Source organism: Neofelis nebulosa, chromosome 14, assembly GCF_028018385.1.
Source record: "Neofelis nebulosa isolate mNeoNeb1 chromosome 14, mNeoNeb1.pri, whole genome shotgun sequence".
In the NCBI taxonomy this organism is placed as follows: Eukaryota; Metazoa; Chordata; class Mammalia; order Carnivora; family Felidae; genus Neofelis; species Neofelis nebulosa.
Window position 1 is genome coordinate 61,364,434 of NC_080795.1, and position 21,188 is coordinate 61,385,621.

The 21,188-nt window shown below is 39.9% G+C and overlaps 1 protein-coding gene across 1 annotated transcript in view; it reads left to right on the top strand.

The window, feature by feature from the left end:
• SLC30A8 (solute carrier family 30 member 8) overlaps nucleotides 1-21,188 on the top strand; it is a 45,766-nt gene that overhangs the window by 11,440 nt on the left and 13,138 nt on the right. Inside the window, exons 2-4 of the mRNA XM_058698889.1 lie at nucleotides 1,703-1,902; nucleotides 16,068-16,214; nucleotides 18,545-18,698. Of these exons, the coding sequence (XP_058554872.1) occupies nucleotides 1,703-1,902; nucleotides 16,068-16,214; nucleotides 18,545-18,698 (501 nt within the window). The remainder of the gene's footprint in view (nucleotides 1-1,702; nucleotides 1,903-16,067; nucleotides 16,215-18,544; nucleotides 18,699-21,188) is intronic.

Below are 21,188 nucleotides of genomic sequence, written 5' to 3' on the forward strand. Positions count from 1 at the left end.
GTATGTATCACATTACAAAGGCAAAGACTTATAAATATTCTATGTGCCTATTGCCAAATGGCTCCTATTCTAAAAAAGGAGATTATTTGGAACTGTTCAAAATCCTGAATGCTATTAACATCATCAGAATCCCAGTTCTGCTGTTTGCTGGCTATTTGGCCTCGGGCAATTACTTAACCTCTCTGAACCTTAATTACTTCAGCTAACAAACTACAAATCAAAACCACACTGAGATATCACCTCACACCAGTCAGAGTGGCTAAAATGAACAACTCAGGAAATTTCAGATGCTGGCGAGGATGTGGAGAAATGGGAACCCTCTTGCACTGTTGGTGGGAATGCAAACTGGTGCAGCCACTCTGGAAAACAGTGTGGAGGTTCCTCAAAAAATTAAAAATAGATCTACCCTATGACCCAGCAATAGCACTGCTAGGAATTTACCCCAGGGATACAGCAGTGCTGATGCATAGGGGCATGTGTACCCCAATGTTTATAGCAGCACTTTCAACAATAGCCAAATTATGAAAAGAGCCCAAATGTCCATCAACTGATAAATGGATAAAGAAGATGTGGTTTATATATACAACGGAATACTACTTGGCAATGAGAAAGACTGAAATCCTGCCATTTGCAGCAATGTGGATGGAACTGGAAGGTGCTGAGTGAAATAAGTCAGTCAGAGAAGGACAGATATCATATGTTTTCACTCATATGTGGATCTTGAAAAACTTAACAGAAGACCATGGGGAAGGGAAAGGGAAAAAAATGATTACAGAGAGGGAGGGAGGAAAACCATAGGAGATTCTTAAATATAGAGAAGAAACTGAGGGTGGATGGGGTGTGGGGGAGAGGGGAAAATGGGTGATGGGCACTGAGGAGGGTGCTTGTTGCCCTGGGTGCAAGCGATGAGCCACGGGAATCTACCCCAAAAAGCAAGAGTCCACTTTACACACTGTATGTTAGCCAGTTTGACAATAAATTGTATATATATAAAAAAAGAAACTATGGGATTGACTAAATGGTATCTATAATCTTTCCATCTATGAAATGCTAGAATTCTATTCCAGCCTGTAAATAATGCTTTATACTTGAGAAGAGCTGATATATACTGCCTGCTTTAGGAAGTGTAAGTAGGTTCAACTCACAATACAGCTTTGATAGATTGGTAGAGAGTGTGTGCAAAGCTGTGTTAAGAAGGATTCTGGGGGTCAACAGGGACTCAACAGGAGAAAGTGCTGTGGTCTATTAACAGTGCTGGTGTGGAGAAGAAAGGAAGAGTTTGGGCATGTGATAGTATTTGAATCTTCAGACTGGCTCATACGCACATACCTAACATTGCTCTTCACCCCTGCTTTTTAAAATTTGTAACACAGGGTCCAAAATCCTTTCAAAGTGGAGTAATTTGTAAGGAAATGCATCAAAATGTATCTGCTTCCTTTCTCCTGTTCCTTTAACATCTCTTAATCACTGCTGGTATAGCTTGGCTGAATAAAAAAGCAAAACCTTTAGTAGTTGAGACTTCAGAAGGAAATTTCTTGCTTGTTCCTTACACTTGATACTTCTTATAGAAGGAGCTGTGAACTGTAACTTCCTATCTAGTTAGCAAATGTCCTTCTATCAGTTCTGAGAATGGGTAGGGCTGTCAGTGAGGTATTTGTTTGCAACCGTGTTCACTTCTTGCTTCTGTCAAACTCATCCATAGTGTGGAACTCCAGCAGAAATCCTTGAATAAAAATCAATGTCCTGGAGAGAAGCCAGAGGAGCTGGACTCAGGAGCCATCTATCACTGCCACAGCAACTCCAAGGCCACAGAGAACAGAGCAAGCGAGCAAGTCTACGCCAAGTGGAAACTCTGTGCTGCTTCAGGAATATGCTTCGTTTTCATGATTGCAGAGGCCGTGGGTGAGTATTATTCAAAAAGACTTCTCTGATTAAACTAGCAAACAGACAAAACCCCACATCATTGCAGGAGGGTTACGTAAGTTCTTCTTTTAAAGAAAGATTTCATATTTTCTGTAAGTATGGAGTAACAATATGCTCATTGTAGATAAGTTGGAAAATATTAAGAAACAAAATAAAATTCATTACCATCCCACATTTGAATACTAACCTCTAATAACATTGTGGAGTATTTTTTATACAATATATTTTTCTATTCATAACTCGATTTTTAAAATATAACTGAGGGCATACTGAATGCTTTTGACCATGCCATCAAATATCCTTCAAAAACATTTTTATGCCTGAACAATATTCTATAATATGCTCCACTGTAATTTACATAACCATGTCTCTACTGTTAGAAATTTAAGGAGTTTTTTTTTCCCCCTGCTATGAACAATGCTGCAATGAAAACTCGTGAATAAAACTCCGCCTGCCTCTCTGGTTAATCCCTTGAAAGAGATTCCTAAAAGTGGAAAAATTGATTGAAGGATATAAATATTTTTATTACTTCTTGATTCATACTGCCAAACTGCTACCCAGAAAGCTTAAAACAATTCATATGTCTGCCTGCTGTACATGAGCATTACTGTCCAAATCTTTATCAAAACTTATTTTAATCTTTTATTTTTTAAGCTTATTTATTTACTTTGAGAGAGAGAGAGCACAAGCTGAGGAGGAGTAGAGAGAGGGAGAGAGGGAGAGAAAGAGAGAGAGAGAGAGAGAGAGAGAGAGAGAGAGAGAGGGAGAATATGAGAGTCCCAAGCAGGCTCCACACTGCCAATGTGAAGCCCAATGTAGGGATCGAACTCACAAACTGTGAGGTCATGACCTGAGCTGAAACCAAGAGTCTGATGCTTCACTGACTGAGCCACCCAGGTGCCCCTTAATCTTTTATTTATTTATTTTTTAAAGTTTATTTATTTTTTGGGGGGGGGAGGAGAGAACATGCAGTAGCAGGGTTGGGGCATACAGAAAGGGAGAGAGAACCCCAAGCAGGCTCTGTGCTGTTAGCGTGGAGCCTGACATGGGGCTCAATCCTGTGAACCATGAGATTATGACCTGAGCCAAAATGGGGTTGGATGCTTAACTGACTGAGCCACCCTGGTTCCCCATATTTTAATCTTTTAAAAATCTTTATTCATGTATAGGTGAATATGCTTTATTTTAATATTCATTTCTTTGTTACTGTTAGAATATTTTTTGCAAGCTTATTAGTAATCTGTATTTCACTTTGTTGATGCATTTCCTGCTTGCCTCTTAATGTCTCCTGATCATTTGTTTTTTAGATAATTTATAATGTTCTGTTCTGATCTCTGAGAGCTCTTTATAACTGTTAGGATATTGAAATTTTTATACTTGTTATAAGTACTTTTCTAGTTTTTTGTTTACTTTTTAGTTTTTGGTTTGATGTGGGTAAGTTTTAATGTTTTATATATGTAATTGTATGAAACATTCCATTTTGAGCTGATTTCTTTTATTGCTCTCACTACTTTAGTGCTTTGGTTCCTGCCTACTGAGAAGACAAATACCATGTTGTTGTTCAATTTTTTGCATGTAATTTCAAATTATTTTGTGAGATTAAATATTCTCTAAGGACTAAAGATTCTTTTTCTAAATAGTTAACAAAGTTTTCAGCATTATTTATAGAATAATTAATCACTCCTTCCATCAATATTTCATAAAGAACAGGGTTTGGTTCTAAGGTGGGTTTCATCAATCTGTATTGCTATTCTCTGTTAGTAGTAACGTATTTAAATAATGTACATTTACATGTTATAATATCTGTTCTTTCCTTATTATTCCTTGTTTAATAGAAAAAAGGAAAAGGCTACTTATTTCTGTTTATTATTCTAATTGAACACAAGAACCATTGTATTCTGTTCCCTCCAAAATCAAATTATGATTTTACTGGTATGTAAGTTGATTTGGAAACAAAGATCTTTTAAAAATACTCAGTTTTCTCTTCTAGGAACATGGAGTTTCTCCATTTATCCAAATACTCTATGTCTCTCGTCAATATCTTGCAATTTTAGTTAGTTTGCTTATTTGTTTGTTATAGTACAGGGACAGCCTGTTTCTTGCTAAGGTTATTTACATGTGTTTGTTTTATTATATTTCTCTTTTTTTCAATAATAAAAATATGTTTCATATTTTTACCATGTTAAATAATATCTTATGCTAAATCAAATCTTATGTTCAACTAGTTAACTGTTAAGTGAAATGCTTCCTGAGAGGTTAAGTATTTTCACTATGTTAATGAAGTGGGTTTTTTTCCCCTTAGTTTTTAAACGATAAACAAATAATCAAGGATGCTTGTTGACTTTTGTCAAGTACCTTTTCTTTTAAACATATTCTGTTAAAAATGTTTTTGACACATTGCTGGTGTGTGTTATATTCAGAGATTTCCTAATATAGTACAATCTCTGCATTTCCGGCATTACGATGATAATAACTAATATTTATTTAATACTTACTATGTGCCAGAAACTGTGATGAATGCTTTGCATCGTGTTACTTTACTTAATCCTGTTGAAATCCCTGAGAGGTAGGTCTATTATTATTTGTACTATGTAGATGAGGAACCTGAAACACAGAGAGTAAAGGTCTCTACTGGAGTACCACAGCTCGTAAATAAGTGGGCAGGCAGTCTGAATTCTGGGGCTCATGTTCATAGGCTCTCATTACAGTGCCACTTAAATGGACTGTGGTGGACCATTCTTTCAACGCATTGCTCAATCTGGGCCACTCATATTATCTTTAGGATTTTTTTTATCTTTATTGATAATTGAAATTTAACTATAGTTTTCTGTTATGGGGCTATTTTTCTAAGTTTTTGAATTAGAGTTACACATATGAAAATGAAAAGTTTAGTTTTAATGACACTTTTTATAAGAAAATGGAAACCATTTTTGTAACATTGTAACTATCTCTTCTTTTTTAAGAACTACCTGGTAAGTTGTCTAGCTTTGGAGACTTTCTTGGAAATAATTTTTAACATATGTTTGTTTGTTTCTTCCTCATTTATTGATGTACTCAAAATTTGTACTTCATGAGTAAGTTTGGGTCATTTGTGTTTTCCAGAGTCAGCCATCTCAATGAAATTTTCCATCTTATTATCATACAATGGAACATGACAATTTAATACTAAAACTCTCTAACTTATTCTACTTTCTCATTTTAATATCGTTTAAATATTTTCTTTTGCTTGATTTAACTTGGTAGATGTCTAATTTATTGATATATCTATCGAATATATTATTATCTAAATTTTTTTATTTTTAATTCATAATTTTGCCTTTAAAAATATTTGTTACTTCCTCCATCTTTCTTCAATGTTGTAGTCTTATTGCATGTTTTAATATCTTGAGTTATATCCTTCTCTGATTATTTTTATCCCATATTTTTATTAATAATAAAATTATGTTTAGCTATGCACTTAGTCTAAAAGTTTTGACTTTATTATTTATTTGACTTAATATTTATTTATTTAAAATTTTTGAATTTATATATTATTTTTGAGTTTATTTTATTTTTTAATGTAAAAGGAATACCAGAAACTACCTGGCATATAGTATCATAGGCTATGACTACCCTATTACCACTATTACCATTATACTGTTACTAATTTTTTGCCTTCATTTTCTATTACACAAGAGGCGGACCAAATTAGTAATTATTTGAGACTGGAAGAAAACAGAACTTGCTAACTTTTGTTTGTTTGTTTGTTTTTCTCATTTTTGTTTGTTTTTTGTCTTTTGCACTATCATAGATAGCAATCAGAATTAATTGGTTTCTTTTTTTCTGCTTTTTGCATTTATATTTTTTTATATTTTTTTTATATGAAATTTATTGTCAAATTGGTTTCCATACAACACCCAGTGCTCATCCCAACAGGTGCCCTCCTCAATGCCCATCACCCACCCTCCTCTCCCTCCCACCCCCCATCAACCCTCAGTTTATTTTCAGTCTTTAAGAGTCACTTATGGTTTGCCTCCCTGCCTCTCTAACTTTTTTTTTTCCCTGTCCCCTCCCCCATGGTCTTCTGTTAAGTTTCTTAGGAACCACATAAGAGTGAAAATATATGGTATCTGTCTTTCTCTGTATGACTTAATTCACTTAGCACAACACTCTCCAGTTCCATCCACGTTGCTACAAAAGGCCATATTTCATTCTTTCTCGTCAAGTAGTATTCCAGTGTGTATATAAACCACAACTTCTTTATCCATTCATCAGTTGATGGACATTTAGGCTCTTTCCATAATTTGGCTATCGTTGAAAGTGCTGCTATAAACATTTGGGGTACAAGTGCCCCTATGCACCAGCACTCCTGTATCCCTGAGGTAAATTCCTAGCGGTGCTATTCCTGGGTCATAGGGTAGGTCTATTTTTAATTTTTTGAGGAACCTCCACATTGTTTTCCAGAGTGGCTGCACCAGTTTGCATTCCCACCAACAGTGCAAGAGGCTTCCCCTTTCTCCACATCCTCTCCAACACCTATAGTCTCCTGTTTTGTTCATTTTAGCCACTCTGGCGTGAGGTGATATCTGAGTGTGGTGTTGATTTGTATTTCTCTGATTAGGAGTGATGTTGAGCATCTTTTCATGTGCCTGTTGGTCATCTGGATGTCTTCTTTAGAGAAGTGTCTATTCATGCCTTCTGCCCATTTCTTCACTGGATTATTCGTTTTTTGGGTGTGGAGTTTGGTGAGTTGTTTATAGATTTTGGATACTACCCCTTTATCCGATATGTCATTTGCAAATATCTTTTCCCATTCTGTCAGTTGCCTTTTAGTTTTGTTGATTGTTTCCTGTGCAGTGTATAAGCTTTTTATCTTCATGAGGTCCCAATAGTTCATTTTTTGCTTTTAATTCCCTTGCCTTTGGAGATGTGTCAAGTAAGAAATTGCTGTGGCTGAGGTCAGAGAGGTTTTTTCCTGCTTTCTCCTCTAAGGTTTTGATGGTTTCCTATCTCACATTCAGGTCCTTCAACCGTTTTGAGTTTATTTTTGTGAATTGTGCAAGAAAGTGGTCTGGTTTCATCCTTCTGCATGTTGCTGTCCAGTTCTCCCAGCACCATTTGTTAAAGAGGCTGTCTTTTTTCCATTGGATGTTCTTTCCTGCTTTGTCAAAGATTAGTTGGCCATACTTTTGTGGGTCTAGTTCTGGGGTTGCTATTCTATTCCATTGGTCTATGTGTCTGTTTTTGTGCAATACCATGCTATCTTGATGATTACAGCTTTGTAGTAGAGGCTAAAGTCTGGGATTGTGATGCTTCCCACTTTGGTCTTCTTCTTCAATATTACTTTGGCTATTCGAGGTCTTTTGTGGTTCCATACAAATTTTAGGATTGCTTGTTCTAGCTTCGAGAAGAATGCTAGTGCAATTTTGATTGGGATTGCATTGAACGTGTAGATAGCTTTGGGTAGTATGGACATTTGAACCATATGTATTTTTCCAATCCATGAGCATAAAATGTTTTTCCATTTCTTTATATCTTCTTCAATTTCCTTCATAAGCTTTCTATAGTTTTCAGCATACAGATCTTTGACATCTTTGGTTAGGTTTATTCCTAGGTATTTTATGCTTCTTGGTGCAATTGTGAATGGGATCAGTTTCTTTATTTGTCTTTCTGTTGCCTCATTATTAGTGTATAAGAATGCAACTGATTTCTGCGCATTGATTTTGTATCCTGCAACTTTGCTGAATTCATGTATCGGTTCTAGCAGACTTTCGGTGGTGTCTATCGGGTTTTCCATGTATAATATTATGTCATCTGCAAAAAGTGAAAGCTTGACTTCATCTTTGCCAATTTGGATGCCTTTGATTTCCTTCTGTTGTCTGACTGCTGATGCTAGAACTTCCAACACTATGCTAAACAACAGCGGTGAGAGTGGACATCCCTGTTGTATTTCTGATCTCAGGGAAAAAGCTCTCAGTGTTTCCCCATTGAGGATGATATTAGCTGTGGACTTTTCAAAAATGGCTTTTATGATGTTTAAGTATGTTCCTTCTATCCCAACTTTCTTGAGGGTTCTTATTAAGAAAGGATGCTGAATTTTGTCAAATCCTTTTTCTGCATCGACTGACACGATCATATGGTTCTTATCTTTTTTATTAATGTGATGTATCACATACATTGATTTGTGAATGTTGAACCAGCCCTGCATCCCAGGAATGAATCCCACTTGATCATGGTGAATAATTCTTTTCATATGCTGTTGAATTCGATTTGCTAGTATCTTGTTGAGAATTTTTGCATCCATATTCATCAGGGATATTGGCCTGTAGTTCTCTTCTTTTGTTGGGTCTCTGTCTGGTTTAGGAATCAAAGTAATGCTGGCTTCATAGAATGAGTCTGGAAGTTTTCCTTCCCTTTCTATTTTTTGGAACAGCTTGAGAAGGATAGGTATTATCTCTGCTTTAAATGTCTGGTAGAATTCCCCAGAGAAGTCATCTGGGCCTGGACTCTTATTTGTAGGGAGATTTTTGATAACTGATTCAGTTTCTTCGCTGGTTATGGGTCTGTTCAAATTTTCTATTTCTTCCTGTTTGAGTTTTGGAAGTGTGTGAGTGCTTAGGAATTTGTCCATTTCTTCCAGGTTGTCCAGTTTGTTGGCATATAATTTTTCATAGTATTCCCTGATAATTGCTTGTATTTCTGAGGGATTGGTTGTAATAATTCCCTTTTCATTCAGCACCAGGAGGGAGGCAGGCCCGTCAGAGGGATGGATCCACAGGAGCACAGTGTTGGGCGTTTGCGGGGTGCAAGCAAGTTTGGTGACAGGAACTGGTTCCCTTTGGAATTTTGGCTGGGGGATGGAAGAGGGAGATGGCACTTGCCAGTGCCTTTGTTCCCCCTTGAGCTCAGTTCTGTCTCCCGGGGCTCATCCTCTCACCCTCCCCGCTCTCCGAGAGCAGAGCTGTTGACTTGTAACATTCCAGATGTTAAGTCCTGCTGGCTGTCAGAACACACTCCGTCCAGCCCCTCAGCTTTTGTAAGCCAGACTCGTGTGCTCTGCCTTGCCAGGTGGGCTGCCCCTCCACCGCCCCAGCACCCTCCCACCAGTCCATGTAGCGCGCTCCACCTCTCTGCCCTTCCTACCCTCTTCCGTGGGCCTCTTGTCTATGTTTGGCTCCACAGAGTCCATTCTGCTAGTCTTCTGGCAGTTTTCTGGGTTATTCAGGCAGATGTGGGTGGAATCTAAGCGATCAGCAGGACGAGGTGAGCCCAGCGTCCTCCTACGTCACCATCATCTCTCTCTCCCCCCAGAATTAGTTGGTTTCTTAAACCTATGGAGTCTAATGGCTTGTGTACTCGTATTCAGACTTTTATTTATTTTTTAAATGTTTATTTATTTTTCAGGGAGAGAGAGAGAGAGAACATGCACAGGTCAGAGAGGAGCAGAAAGACAACAGAACAGAGGATCTAATGTGGGCTCTATGTTGACAAAAGAGAGCCGACATGGGGCTTGGACTCAGGAACCATGAGATCATGACCTGAGCTGAAGTTGGACCAAATGAGCCACCCAGGCACCACTTTTTTTTTCTCTGACTTTTTTGTTTTGTTTTTTTCATTTATTTATTAAAAAAAATTTTTTTTCAACGTTTTTTAATTTATTTTTGGGACAGAGAGAGACAGAGCATGAACGGGGGAGGGGCAGAGAGAGAGGGAGACACAGAATCGGAAACAGGCTCCAGGCTCCGAGCCATCAGCCCAGAGCCCAACGCGGGGCTCGAACTCACAGACCGCGAGATCGTGACCTGGCTGAAGTCGGACGCTTAACCGACTGCGCCACCCAGGCGCCCCTTTTCATTTATTTATTGAGAGAGAGAGAGAGAGAGAGCACATGAGTGGGTAGGGGCAGAGAGAAAGGGAGAGAGAGAATCCCAAGCAGGTTCCATGCTGTCAGCACAGTGCACCACTCAGAGCTTGGACGCATGAACCATGAGACCATGACCTGAGCTGAAATCAAGAGTTGCGTGCTTACCCGACTGAGCCACTAAGGCACCCCTTTTTCAGACTTTTATACTTTTGAAAACTGGAAAAGAACTTCAACTCATCCAGTCCAAGACAAATCCAGGGTTGGCAAATAATTTTCTAGTCAAAGATTATAAAATTAATTGACACCACACAATTTCTAGACCCACAATAAGTCTTTTGAAGGAACCAACTTAATAGCTTGATGAGGTTGCAAAGAATTTACTTTTAGTAGTTCCAATTAGAAAATTCACTTGGAAAAGCTGCTGACACACATGCCAGATGTGTATTCTTTTTTAATTATTCAAATTCATAAGATCATGGACAACACTCTGTTGCTCATATAAGAGATGGACAAAATGGAAAATCTAAAAAACAGAATCCATTCAAAATGTGATTGGAGGGGCACCTGGGTGGCTCAGTCTCAATCAGTTGAATGAGACTCTTGATTTCGGCCTGGGTCATGATCCCAGAGTTGTGGGATTTAGCCCCACGTTGGGCTCTGTGTTGACAGTGCAGAGCCTGCTTGGGATTCTCTCTTTCCCTCTCTCTGTGCCCTCCCCAGATTCCATAGGTGCTCTCTCTCTGTCTCTCTCTATTTCAAAATAAATAAACTTTTAAAAGTGTGATTTTAAAAGGTGATGTTCTGGAAATTCATAGCTTTCCAGATAAAGTACTGACACCACCCCATGCAAACACAATTCAGTTGGATAAACTGGCTCGTTTTCTCCATTACTTTCTTCCTCTGCTTTCCCCTGAATCCAGGTACATGGTGAAAACAGATGGCATCTTCTTCCCAGTATGTCTAATCAACAGTCTGAAATGAGATGGTCTCCCATTCATAAAACTTACTTTTCTCCTCATACCTTTCCTATGCCCTGGCATTCTGCTTTAAAATGACATATTTCTAGGAGAGGAGGGAAGAAAAATTATTCACTTGGAGTGAACAAATCAATCTCCCTCTTCCCTCTCATTCTTAATAATTAATTCATCTGAGTTCTAATCTGGATGTTGTCAGTAGAGGAATTAAATGGATACTCATAGAATCATTTGGAGTTTGAGCTGCATTGATTTTAGGTTGATTTTCCTAAAACATAGCTCTCATCATGTTAATTCTGTCTCCAAAATTCTTTAGTGGCTCCTTCTTGCCTAATTCAGTGCTTCACACCCTTCTCCCTATCCTGGCAAGCACAGGAAATTTTACTGATGACTGGGGTACACCCACAAGGGTGTTGTAGCAGGAAGAGGCTGCTTCAGAGGCTTCCTCTGTGCTAGGTCCCACTTGGCTGCCCCATGTGAAAAGAGATCGGTATGTTCGAAAGCTCTGGCACCTTGGACAAAATGAAAAATTCTTACTTTGACTTTCAAGTCATTCCACCATGTGGCTGCCAAACTGACTATTAATCCTTTACTGCTTCACTACATGACTCTTCTGTTTCAGCTGTTTATTCATCCTATGCAAAATAATCGTGGCACCTTAAAGTCTCTGTAGCTTTTGCTTTTGTCTTTTCATTTGAATGGAAAAGGCCTCTCCTCATGCCCCACAATCATCAAAACCCTGCTCATCATTCAAGACCCCAACCAGACCTCACCTCCTCCCTAAAGCCATTCTCAATCAGGTCAGAGAATGCAACTGGTATTCTCAGGTTACTTTTGAGAATCTAGGATGTCCACATTCAGGATATAGGATTTGAGACAGGACTTGAAGTTTGTGTAGGAATTGAGGGGTGGCTAAAAGAGGGAGGTAAAAAAAAAAAGGCCTTGCAGAGAGAGGTCCCTGACTATTGCTGTGGTCCAGGAGGTAGTAAATATCAGCCTTGCCTGGAAAGAGTTTAAGTGGGTAGGTCTCAAAAGGACAGGAAATCTGTATTCTTAGAAAGTAATTCAACTGAGGGGCACCTGGGTGGCTCAGTCAGTTGAGCATCCAACTTTGGCTCAGGTCATGATCTCAGGGTTCTTGGGTTTGAACCCCACATCGTGCTTTGTGCTGCCAGAAAGGAGCTTGCTTCAGATTCTCTGTCTGTCTCTCCCTCTCTCTCTCTCTCTGCCCCTCCACTGCTCGCTTGCACACACACTCTCAAAAATTAATAAACATTTAAAACAATTAAAAGAAAAAAAAAGAAAGCAACTCAAGTGATTCTTGATGCCACTGTAGCGGTAAATATTGCCTATTCAGGAAGCTTCTTCCTACTCACTGTGCTAATTCCATTTCTGGTCCTCCTGGACCAAAAACCTCATGCTCACAGGCAAGGCTGGGTATGAGATTCCAAGCTGGATTATTCCCTCTCTGGGTCTTTTTATAGGGAGGATAGATGGGGGACTCTCTCTATCCTCTGCAAATACTATGCTGTAATGCCATAAACCTGGAGCTTCCAGAGGCCAACCTTTCTTGCTAAGGGTAAAGTAGTCTATCTTCAGTAGGACAATAAATAACAATAGTTAGTGACAGAGCAGAGTCCCTCAAACATTATTTGAACCTTAGGATTAGCCTGCACTAGATCCAACCCCACCCTGATTTGTTCTCAGTTATTTGACCCAATAAATTATCATTTGGTTGTTGTTGTTGAAGCTAGTTTGAGTTAGGCATTTATGATTTACCATTAAACCTATCTAAGAATCTATCTAAGTCAGAGATGTAAGATAAAACACAGTGAATGGAGAATAAAACTAGACTGGTAGTTGGGGGTTCAAGAAAGAGGGTGAAGCCTGGCTGGGGAATCCGGATTAATTCTATAGGCCTTGTGGAATAAGCTGGCATTTAGAACAGGGGAGAACCAGGTCATAGGGCTGTGTTTAGAGAGAGAACTGGCCATGGAGCAGATTGGAGGAAGGAATTAAGGAAGGCCATACGCATCAGCGTGTCCACTCCTAATGGGCCTTTGAGCCTGTTGAATTGGGACTCTTTCTGACTACTTGTGAAAATTACTAGTCATGGAAAGGCCCTAACATGCACATGTATGCATGTATCCCTATTTGAAAAGGCAGATGTACAGACACTGAGACCTCACAGAAATCAGCTCAAGTATGGCTATTACTGGCAGCAATTGGGAATGGTCAGAGAGAGATGCCCCGATGCAGGACTGTTTAGAGTGTAAAGAGTGATGGAGAATGCATGACATTGCTAGATTGGAAAAAAGCTGGGGGCTGGCTGGGGAAGACAGTAAGTAGCTCGGCGTACAAAAAATCTCTTAGAGAAAGCTATGGCTGGGGGGTTTGATACCCACAAGGTTTACTGATAAGGGCGCTGGCTTCATACTATAGTCAGGGTGTCTCAGAGCCTTAGGCTACTTATATTCTTTGAGGTTCTTGGTATTAAAAATTTAAGAAGTGTCAAAACACACCTATGTAAACTGTGGTGTGTTTTAATTACTTGTTAAATAATAACTCCATGTGTTTTTTTTTTTTTTAACGTTTATTTATTTTTGAGACAGAGAGAGACAGAGCACGAATGGGGGAGGGTCAGAGAGAGAGGGAGACACAGAATCTGAAACAGGCTCCAGGCTCTGAGCAGTCAGCCCAGAGCCCGACGCGGGGCTCGAACTCACAGACCGTGAGATCGTGACCTGAGCCGAAGTCGGACGCTTAACCGACTGAGCCACCCAGGCGCCCCTAACTCCATGTGTTTTTGATATGCCACGTTATATAGTATAATAATGCTATTCATAAGATAGTTAAAGGATTTTAGAAACATGAATTAATAGCATACAGTAGTTGTCCAGTAATAGGACACAGCCTGATGTTGTCAGAGAGACATTTGCTTCTTTCAATCCTGTCTCTGTCTCCACACAAAATGTTATGTGTACGTAATGCACACCTTCTGGAGCTGAGGTGAATATGAGACCCAGGCCCAGTGGCTCCCCTGATGACCTCCTGTCCTGAAACCCCACAGGCCCTAATAAGAAAGTGTTTCTAGAAGGTAGTCCTTAGTGCCTCTTCTATCTTGTTACCAGTGCATTGCTTTCTACATCTTGCCATATCCATAAATGAGTGCTCCTGTCTTACTTCATGACTTCATGGCATTTTCTTGGCTATCACTGTTGTGTCTTAACCTCCAGTTCCTTCTCCCTCTAGGTCAGCCTCCACACTGCTGGCAAAGATGTGTCTCTTAAATACAACTCTGAGCATGTCACAACCTTATGCCTCAATATCACATTAGATTCCCATATCCCATATACTTATCCATGGAATAGCATTCAAATTCTTTAGCATGACATAATTTCCTATAAGGGGGTCCCCCAACCCACTTTTCAACTCTCATTTCTGGTTTTTCCTCCAACATTCCACACCTCTTGCTATTCCACAAAAGTGCCATTTTCTTTTTTTCTGTTTTTGCTCCTGTTCTTACCTCTTCCTGAAAAACCCTTCCCTTCTGGCACATTCTTACCCTTCTGTCCTCTGAAAAGCTCCTCAATGCTGCCAAGGAGGGCAGCGTTCTGATCCTCTGGCCCATTGTACATGTCTTCAATACAGAGAATGTTAACAGTGAGACCACTGAAGGGAGGGACTGTGATTTGTTTAACTTGAGCACAGCAAGGGCTCAATAAATACTGGCTGGATGACTGTGTTAATTGTTGGTAATACCCCATGCTTTTAGAAGCAAACACAAGTTCAGTCAGAAACTACCTCTTGCAAACAGTTTTATCCATAAAATTCATCTCAATGGCTCACAGTTTTCTGGACTATTCTTATATATAAGCAAGGATGGTTGCAAAAGAGTTCTCACTTCCCAGACCTCCATCTAGGTATGTTTCTTCCAAAGTAAGCCCTTTTTCTCTCTCAGTTGCCTCCTCATTCAGCTGAGCCTGTTGAAGGACCCCTATAGGACTTCATTTCCTTGACTTAGGCTACAATTTGAGCCCAGCACATGGAATCATAACCACCATTCGTTGTTGAGATTGCGGCCAACTATTTACCTATATGTAGTCATTCTCTGTGTAAGAAATAATGCATTATTAACACAGCTTTATTATCAGACCCGAGTTTGGCAGATAGAACAACATTAGAGGGTAATTGGAAGAAAAGCTGACTTGTTAGCAAAATGTTGCCTTTTGGCTAATGAATCATTCTGATTTTTTGCACTGACAGCTCAGTAACAAGCTTGAAGACTACTTTGCTTCAGACCATTAAACTTTGACAAACCAGTGATTAACTACAGCTAGAGCCAGTGGTCTGTGGGGATTATTGCAATTATGAGCCATATCTATAACTTTTCAAAATCATTAGTTGAGACAAGGTGGGTTTGATGATGGAGGGGCTACTGACGGATAGGCTCCATTGCCTCGTCGTACACAGGCAATAAACAGCTGCTGGAAGACAGTCAGTCAGCAACAGCTCTGTTTTGGGGGAAGCTCTAGTGAGAGCAATAAAGACTGCTTTCAGAGAATGAGCCCTGTTTGGGAAGGAAGAGACAAGAATTTCTTCTGACTTGTAGTTGGAGGCTGGAGGTCTTTTCTCTAAGGAGAACTCAAAGGCAGTAGAGAAGGCAAACCAAACAGACAGAAAAGCAAGGTGGGACCACCATGGCTTGGGTTCTCTTCCTATGCTTCATTGGATTGTTGTTACACTCAGGGGCCCCAGTGGAAGGTGCCTGCCCTTTTCTTTACTGCTCCCTACTATTCATAATAGGGATCTTGAAATAAGGTGAATAATATAAATTAGTAGGGCAGAAGGAAGTGGTAAAAGAAACTGTGGTAAAATTGCAAGTCAAATACAAACACAGCTGTGGGCTGTGACTCCTGGGTTACAGGCAAAAGTCCAAGTCCTCAGCCTTACGTGTAAGACTCTTCAAATCCAGCCCTCACGTCTCCAGCCTCATCCTTTTGTATTTTTGAACTCTTATGTCCCAGTCCAACTGTGATGTTCTCTAAATGTGATGTGACCCACACTTTCCAATCTCTGTACCTTTGATCTCCCAGGAATGGCTGCAACCTTGAAATTCATTTCTATTTGTTCAAATCCTATCCACTCTCTGGGTATCTGTTTCTTATAAAATTGGGAAGAAGAGGTGGATTAAATCAACATTAAGACCCTTTCTCTGATCAAGTTTTGTGAGTCTGTGGCATATTTCACCAACTACGGTTAATATGCATGTGAATCTACTTGCATTCTGGGGCCCTTAATCCCATGTAATGTTCTGTATCCCCCAGGTGGGCACATTGCTGGGAGTCTTGCTGTCGTCACAGATGCTGCCCACCTCTTAATTGACCTGACCAGTTTCCTGCTCAGTCTCTTCTCCTTGTGGTTGTCATCAAAGCCCCCTTCAAAGCAGCTGACATTTGGATGGCACCGGGCAGGTATAGTTCACCCACTGAGCATTAATGTCAAGGTAGTGCTGAAAGGTCAAACCAAGGATAAAGACAGAAGAGACAAAGCAAAGCCTTGTTCAGAAATCCCTTAGAGGCACGTCTGATGTTCAGGATAAAAAGGATGTGTGTTGTCAAGGGCACTTTGGCAACAAGCCAGATTAATTGCGCTACCTCTATTTCAGTGGAATAACAGGAACACAGGTATCACTTCCGCAACCGCCCTGGCCCAAGGGTAACAGCCACGATACCATTCATCATGTTACTCTGCATCTGGGAGGGAGGATGGGATAAAGCATCTACCATTTTGCAAAGTCAGGCACAGAGAGCCCAAGAGAGCTAGAGAGATTGAAGAACTTCTCACAGGTAAGTCGAGAATAGAACGTGAAGGAGAATTTAGGGCAGAGCAAGGGTGGCCGACATGCTGACACGGTGGCCAGCCTTCACTGGTGCCTCTAGATACAGACCACAACTTACACACTGACAATTGTGGGCTGTGGTTTTTCAAGTTTAGAATGGTAGGAAGTTCTCGTTTCACACGAAACAATTTATCATAGCAAGTGTTTTGGATCGCCTTTCCTTTAACATTCGGCCGTGGGGGCAGAGAGAGAGATGAGACAATAAACATCAATAAAAAGAATTTGTGACAATGTGACCTGAAGATGCTTTTCAGTCCCTGAACAGTGCTCCACTTGGGAAACATGTATTTTTGGCTGAGCGCCTGTCATTTGTACGCATTTTTACACGTACTCTCCCCTTTCTGGTACTATTGGTCAAAGCTCTTTGGTAAACATGGGATGTTTTATAAACACAGGCACAACCCAGAATTTAGAATACTGCTTGTACTTTCTCATCTTGGTGATGGAAGCTCATGAGCATTGATGCTGTAGAAAATCAGGGCTGTTCAGTAGCATTCTCTGCTTTAAGACAAATGTTCTATGATACAGAGTATGATGTGGCCATAGAGCACTTTAAATGTGGCCACTGTTACTGAAGAACTGGATTATTTTATTCTATTCTATTTTATTTTATTATATTTTAGAGAGAGCACATACCTGCATGTGAGCAGGGGAGGGGTGGAGGGGGAGAGAGAGAATTTTAAGCAGCCTCCATGTTCAGTGCAGAGACCCCGACGTGGGGCTCAATCTCATGACCACGAGATCGTGACCTGAGCTGACATCAAGAGTCAGACATTTAACTGACTGGGCTACCCAGGCACCTGGAAGAACTGGGTTTTTAATTTTTTAATTTAAATGGATACAGCCACATGTGATGATGGTTACTGTTTTAGGCAGGACTGCTTAGACACACAGGTGAAAATGAACTAGCTTGTCAAATAGGTAATTTCATGGATGACTTTGTTTAGGAAGAAGCTAAGTATAAAAAGTGAATTTATTTAAAAAAAGTGTGAAGTGGCTAATAAGACAGGTGTCATGTGGACAGGTTGCATGTAAATGATTGAAGTCTGGGATACAATAGCCCCACACTGGGAAACAATACTTTACATTGTTCTGCTTTGACAGGGGAAAGATCAAAAGTAGGGAAAGTCCCCGGCAACGGACTCTCAGAATACTTCTGTGCCCTGGAAGGCTTTTAGTACCTGCCTACAAGGTTGAGTTAAAGATCAGGGAGAGGTGTTAAGGAACTCCACAGTGAGCAAATGTGCTTTACTCAGCCTGCAGACTGAACACTATCTTATCTTTAAATATTAATATACATGTCTCTGCTCTGATACTTCTTTTCGATATAGTTGCTCTTAAAATGCAGTTAGAGTGTTGATATACCTCTGAGCTTGCCTCCGTGTTTATAATATGTTGGGTTGGCAAATGAAACTCATTTTCATCATGTACCCTCCGAAGCCCTCCCTTGTTACTATTTTATTCCACACAAGGTACCGCTACTGGCAAATTGTAAATGTTTTATGGTGAAATTAAGAGTTTCTAAATACATTTTACTCTTTGCCTCTCATTATTTCATCTCCTAATAAGTTTCAATCATTTTAGCACCTGTTTAAATTAAAATCCCCGAGGAAAATAGCAATGGCAGATAGCAATTAATATGCTTTAAAAATTTGCTAGAAATTACTTACTAATATGGAGCATAATGAACTCAGATGCTGGTGTTTAATGAATGCAACACTAAAGTGAATCATCTTAGTGCTAAAATCCATCCACACATTTGTAACTAGTAAGTTTAGAGCCTTTTTTCACAGGGGGACAGGTGGGGGGGAAGCAAGGAACATCAATGTCTTATGACTCTTGGGAGATCAAGGTGATCCACAAATTCTTTGTGTATGGGTGTCTGTGTGCTCGAATCCCTAGAGATCCTTGGTGCCCTGCTGTCCATCCTGTGCGTCTGGGTGGTGACGGCTGTGTTGGTGTACCTGGCATGTGAGCGCCTGCTGTACCCTGATTACCAGATCCAGGCGACTGTGATGATCATCATTTCAGGCTGTGCGGTGGCAGCCAATATTATGTAAGTCACCCCGCCCATAAAAGCTTGTTTTTAACCCTGTGTGGACATAGACAGTGGGGTTTTTCTTGATGTTCGTTTTTGCTTGATTTTTCCATTTGTGGAGATGGTGAATCGAATAAACTGCCAATGAGGTAGTGCAAAGGCCGGGATCTGAATCTAGACCCAAGAGTCCCAGGATTGAGCTCCTAGCCAGTCTGCGCTCTCATACATATTGATGGTTCCATATGGGAAATGACTTACTCCTATTTATTTAAAATTTTTAAAAAAAAATGTTTTATTTATTTTTGAGAGAGAGATAGAGAGAGAGAGAGAGAGAGAACATGAGTGGGGGAAGGGCAGAGAGAGAGAGAGGGAGACACAGAATCTGAAGCAGGCTCCAGGCTTTGAAGTGTCACCCCAGAGCCCGATCCAGGGCTCAAACCCACAAACCGTGAGAGATCATGACCTGAGCCGAAGTTGGACACTTAACTGACTGAGCCACCCAGGTACCCCATCCGATTTGGTTTTTGTTACATGATCACATTATGGGTTCCCAGAGTGCTGGGTTGGAAGGGATCTTAGATTTTGTTTACTCCAGTCCCCTTTCTACTTTTGAATTCTCTTTTGCAACATCCCCATAAAATAAATAGTCATTAGTGTCATATATTTTAACAGAACTAGTAACAGGGAATTTGTTCCTCTCAAAAGCAGTCTATCTTATCTTTGTATCATTGTAAGACTGCCTGAAAACTCCTTCTTAAGCTCTATTAGCTAGTCGCTGTCTTTAGTTTCCACCTTTTGGTCCATTCTCTTATCCAGGCAGTCTTAATTCATTCTTATGAGACATGTGATGTTACTGGACATGTGATCATTTCTGTATTGGTCTGCTCTTACCCAAGTAAGCTACTTGATTGTTCATGACAAGGGTGTGGGGTGGGTGCTGTTAAGGCCAGGCCTTTGGTCTTTTTTGGTTGATTTACTCCTTCCAATCTGATAGCCTGATTCTGGGCAACCCGAATTAAAACTGCATCATCTACCTACCTACCTACCCTACCTATCAATTATCTGTGGTGAACAGAATAATGGCTCAAAGATTTCCTCAAAGATTTCCATATTCTAATCCTTGAAACTTCTGAGTATGTTAACTTACATGGTAAAGGAACTTTACAAATGTGATTAAGTTCAGGATGGATCTTGAGATGGGGAGATTATCCTAGGTTATCTAGACAGGCCAAATGTAACCAGAAAGATCCCTGTGAGAGGGACACTTGAGGTCAGAGTAAAGGGAAGATGCTGTATTGCTGGCTTTGAGGACAGAGAAAGGATCCTGGAGCTAAAGAAAGTAAGTGACCTCTAGAAGCTGGAAAAGGTAAGATAATGAATTCTCTCCTAGAATCTCCAGAAGGAATGTAGTCCTGCATACCCATTTTAGAACTATAAGACAATATATTTATATTGTTCTAAGCCACAGAAGTTTTGTAATAATTTGTTATAGCAGCAAAAAGAGACTCATATACACTATCTGTGTATCATCTATCTATCTTGTGATGCAACATGATACATGCTATGAGATAGGCTTATACCTGAAAGTGAAGAAGAATCACATTTTAAACAGTGTCTTTTAAGGAAGGCACAATGCAATCTCTGATATTAGAGGAAAATCCGAATGTGTACATCTTGAAAACGCTCCTCAGGTCACTCTAATACCCATACCTTTTGCCTGTGTCAGTTCCTCACCTCTTAGTGTGCAAACTGTTGCTCGAAATATCTAAGCTAACCAATTAGAAGAGTGGTATTTGACGCTATTACTGAGTAGATCCCTATTTCCATCCAGCTAACTTGAAAATGTGTTTCATATTGGCACTGGGAGAAAAAGTGTGTAGAGTTCAATGCAAATCTATCAGCACAAGGAGACAAATAAGGCAGAGCACATGTGCTGCTGACTGGGGTCAATAACATTATCTTTGCATAAAGAGAACAATATGTCCCCAAGACAGCAGGGACAATGAAAATATTAATAATTTCCCAAGAGGCATATGTCACATAGGTTGTGTCGATGCTACATGAATATGAAGGATACAGCTAGCTAACTTCCCCATAAATCTAGAACCTTGATAATCGAGTTTGACTTTCTAAATAGATGCCATCCAAATTTTCTTCCTACAGCAACTGCTTTTGAACTTTGATCTTAACATTGCAGGTGCTTTTCCTACTTAGAAAGATAAGGAAATTGAAAAGTGGTGACTTCCCTGTGCAAGTAGGTAGTTATTTATAGAAAAAGATATTGAGTGACTATAATGTTTCTCCTAGAACTGGGACTATAGTTTCAAGTGCTGCTAGATGCTGTGTTGTCTGAATACAGAAATATCAGAACCATAATTTGGGAATAAATCAAATCCTTGCAGACTCCAAATCAGGACAGAAAGTTCTAACAAAAGTTGCAAAGGGATTCTAGGATAAAGATTACTGACAGAGCCTTAAGGCTATTGCATGCTAAGTTTTCTCTGCCTG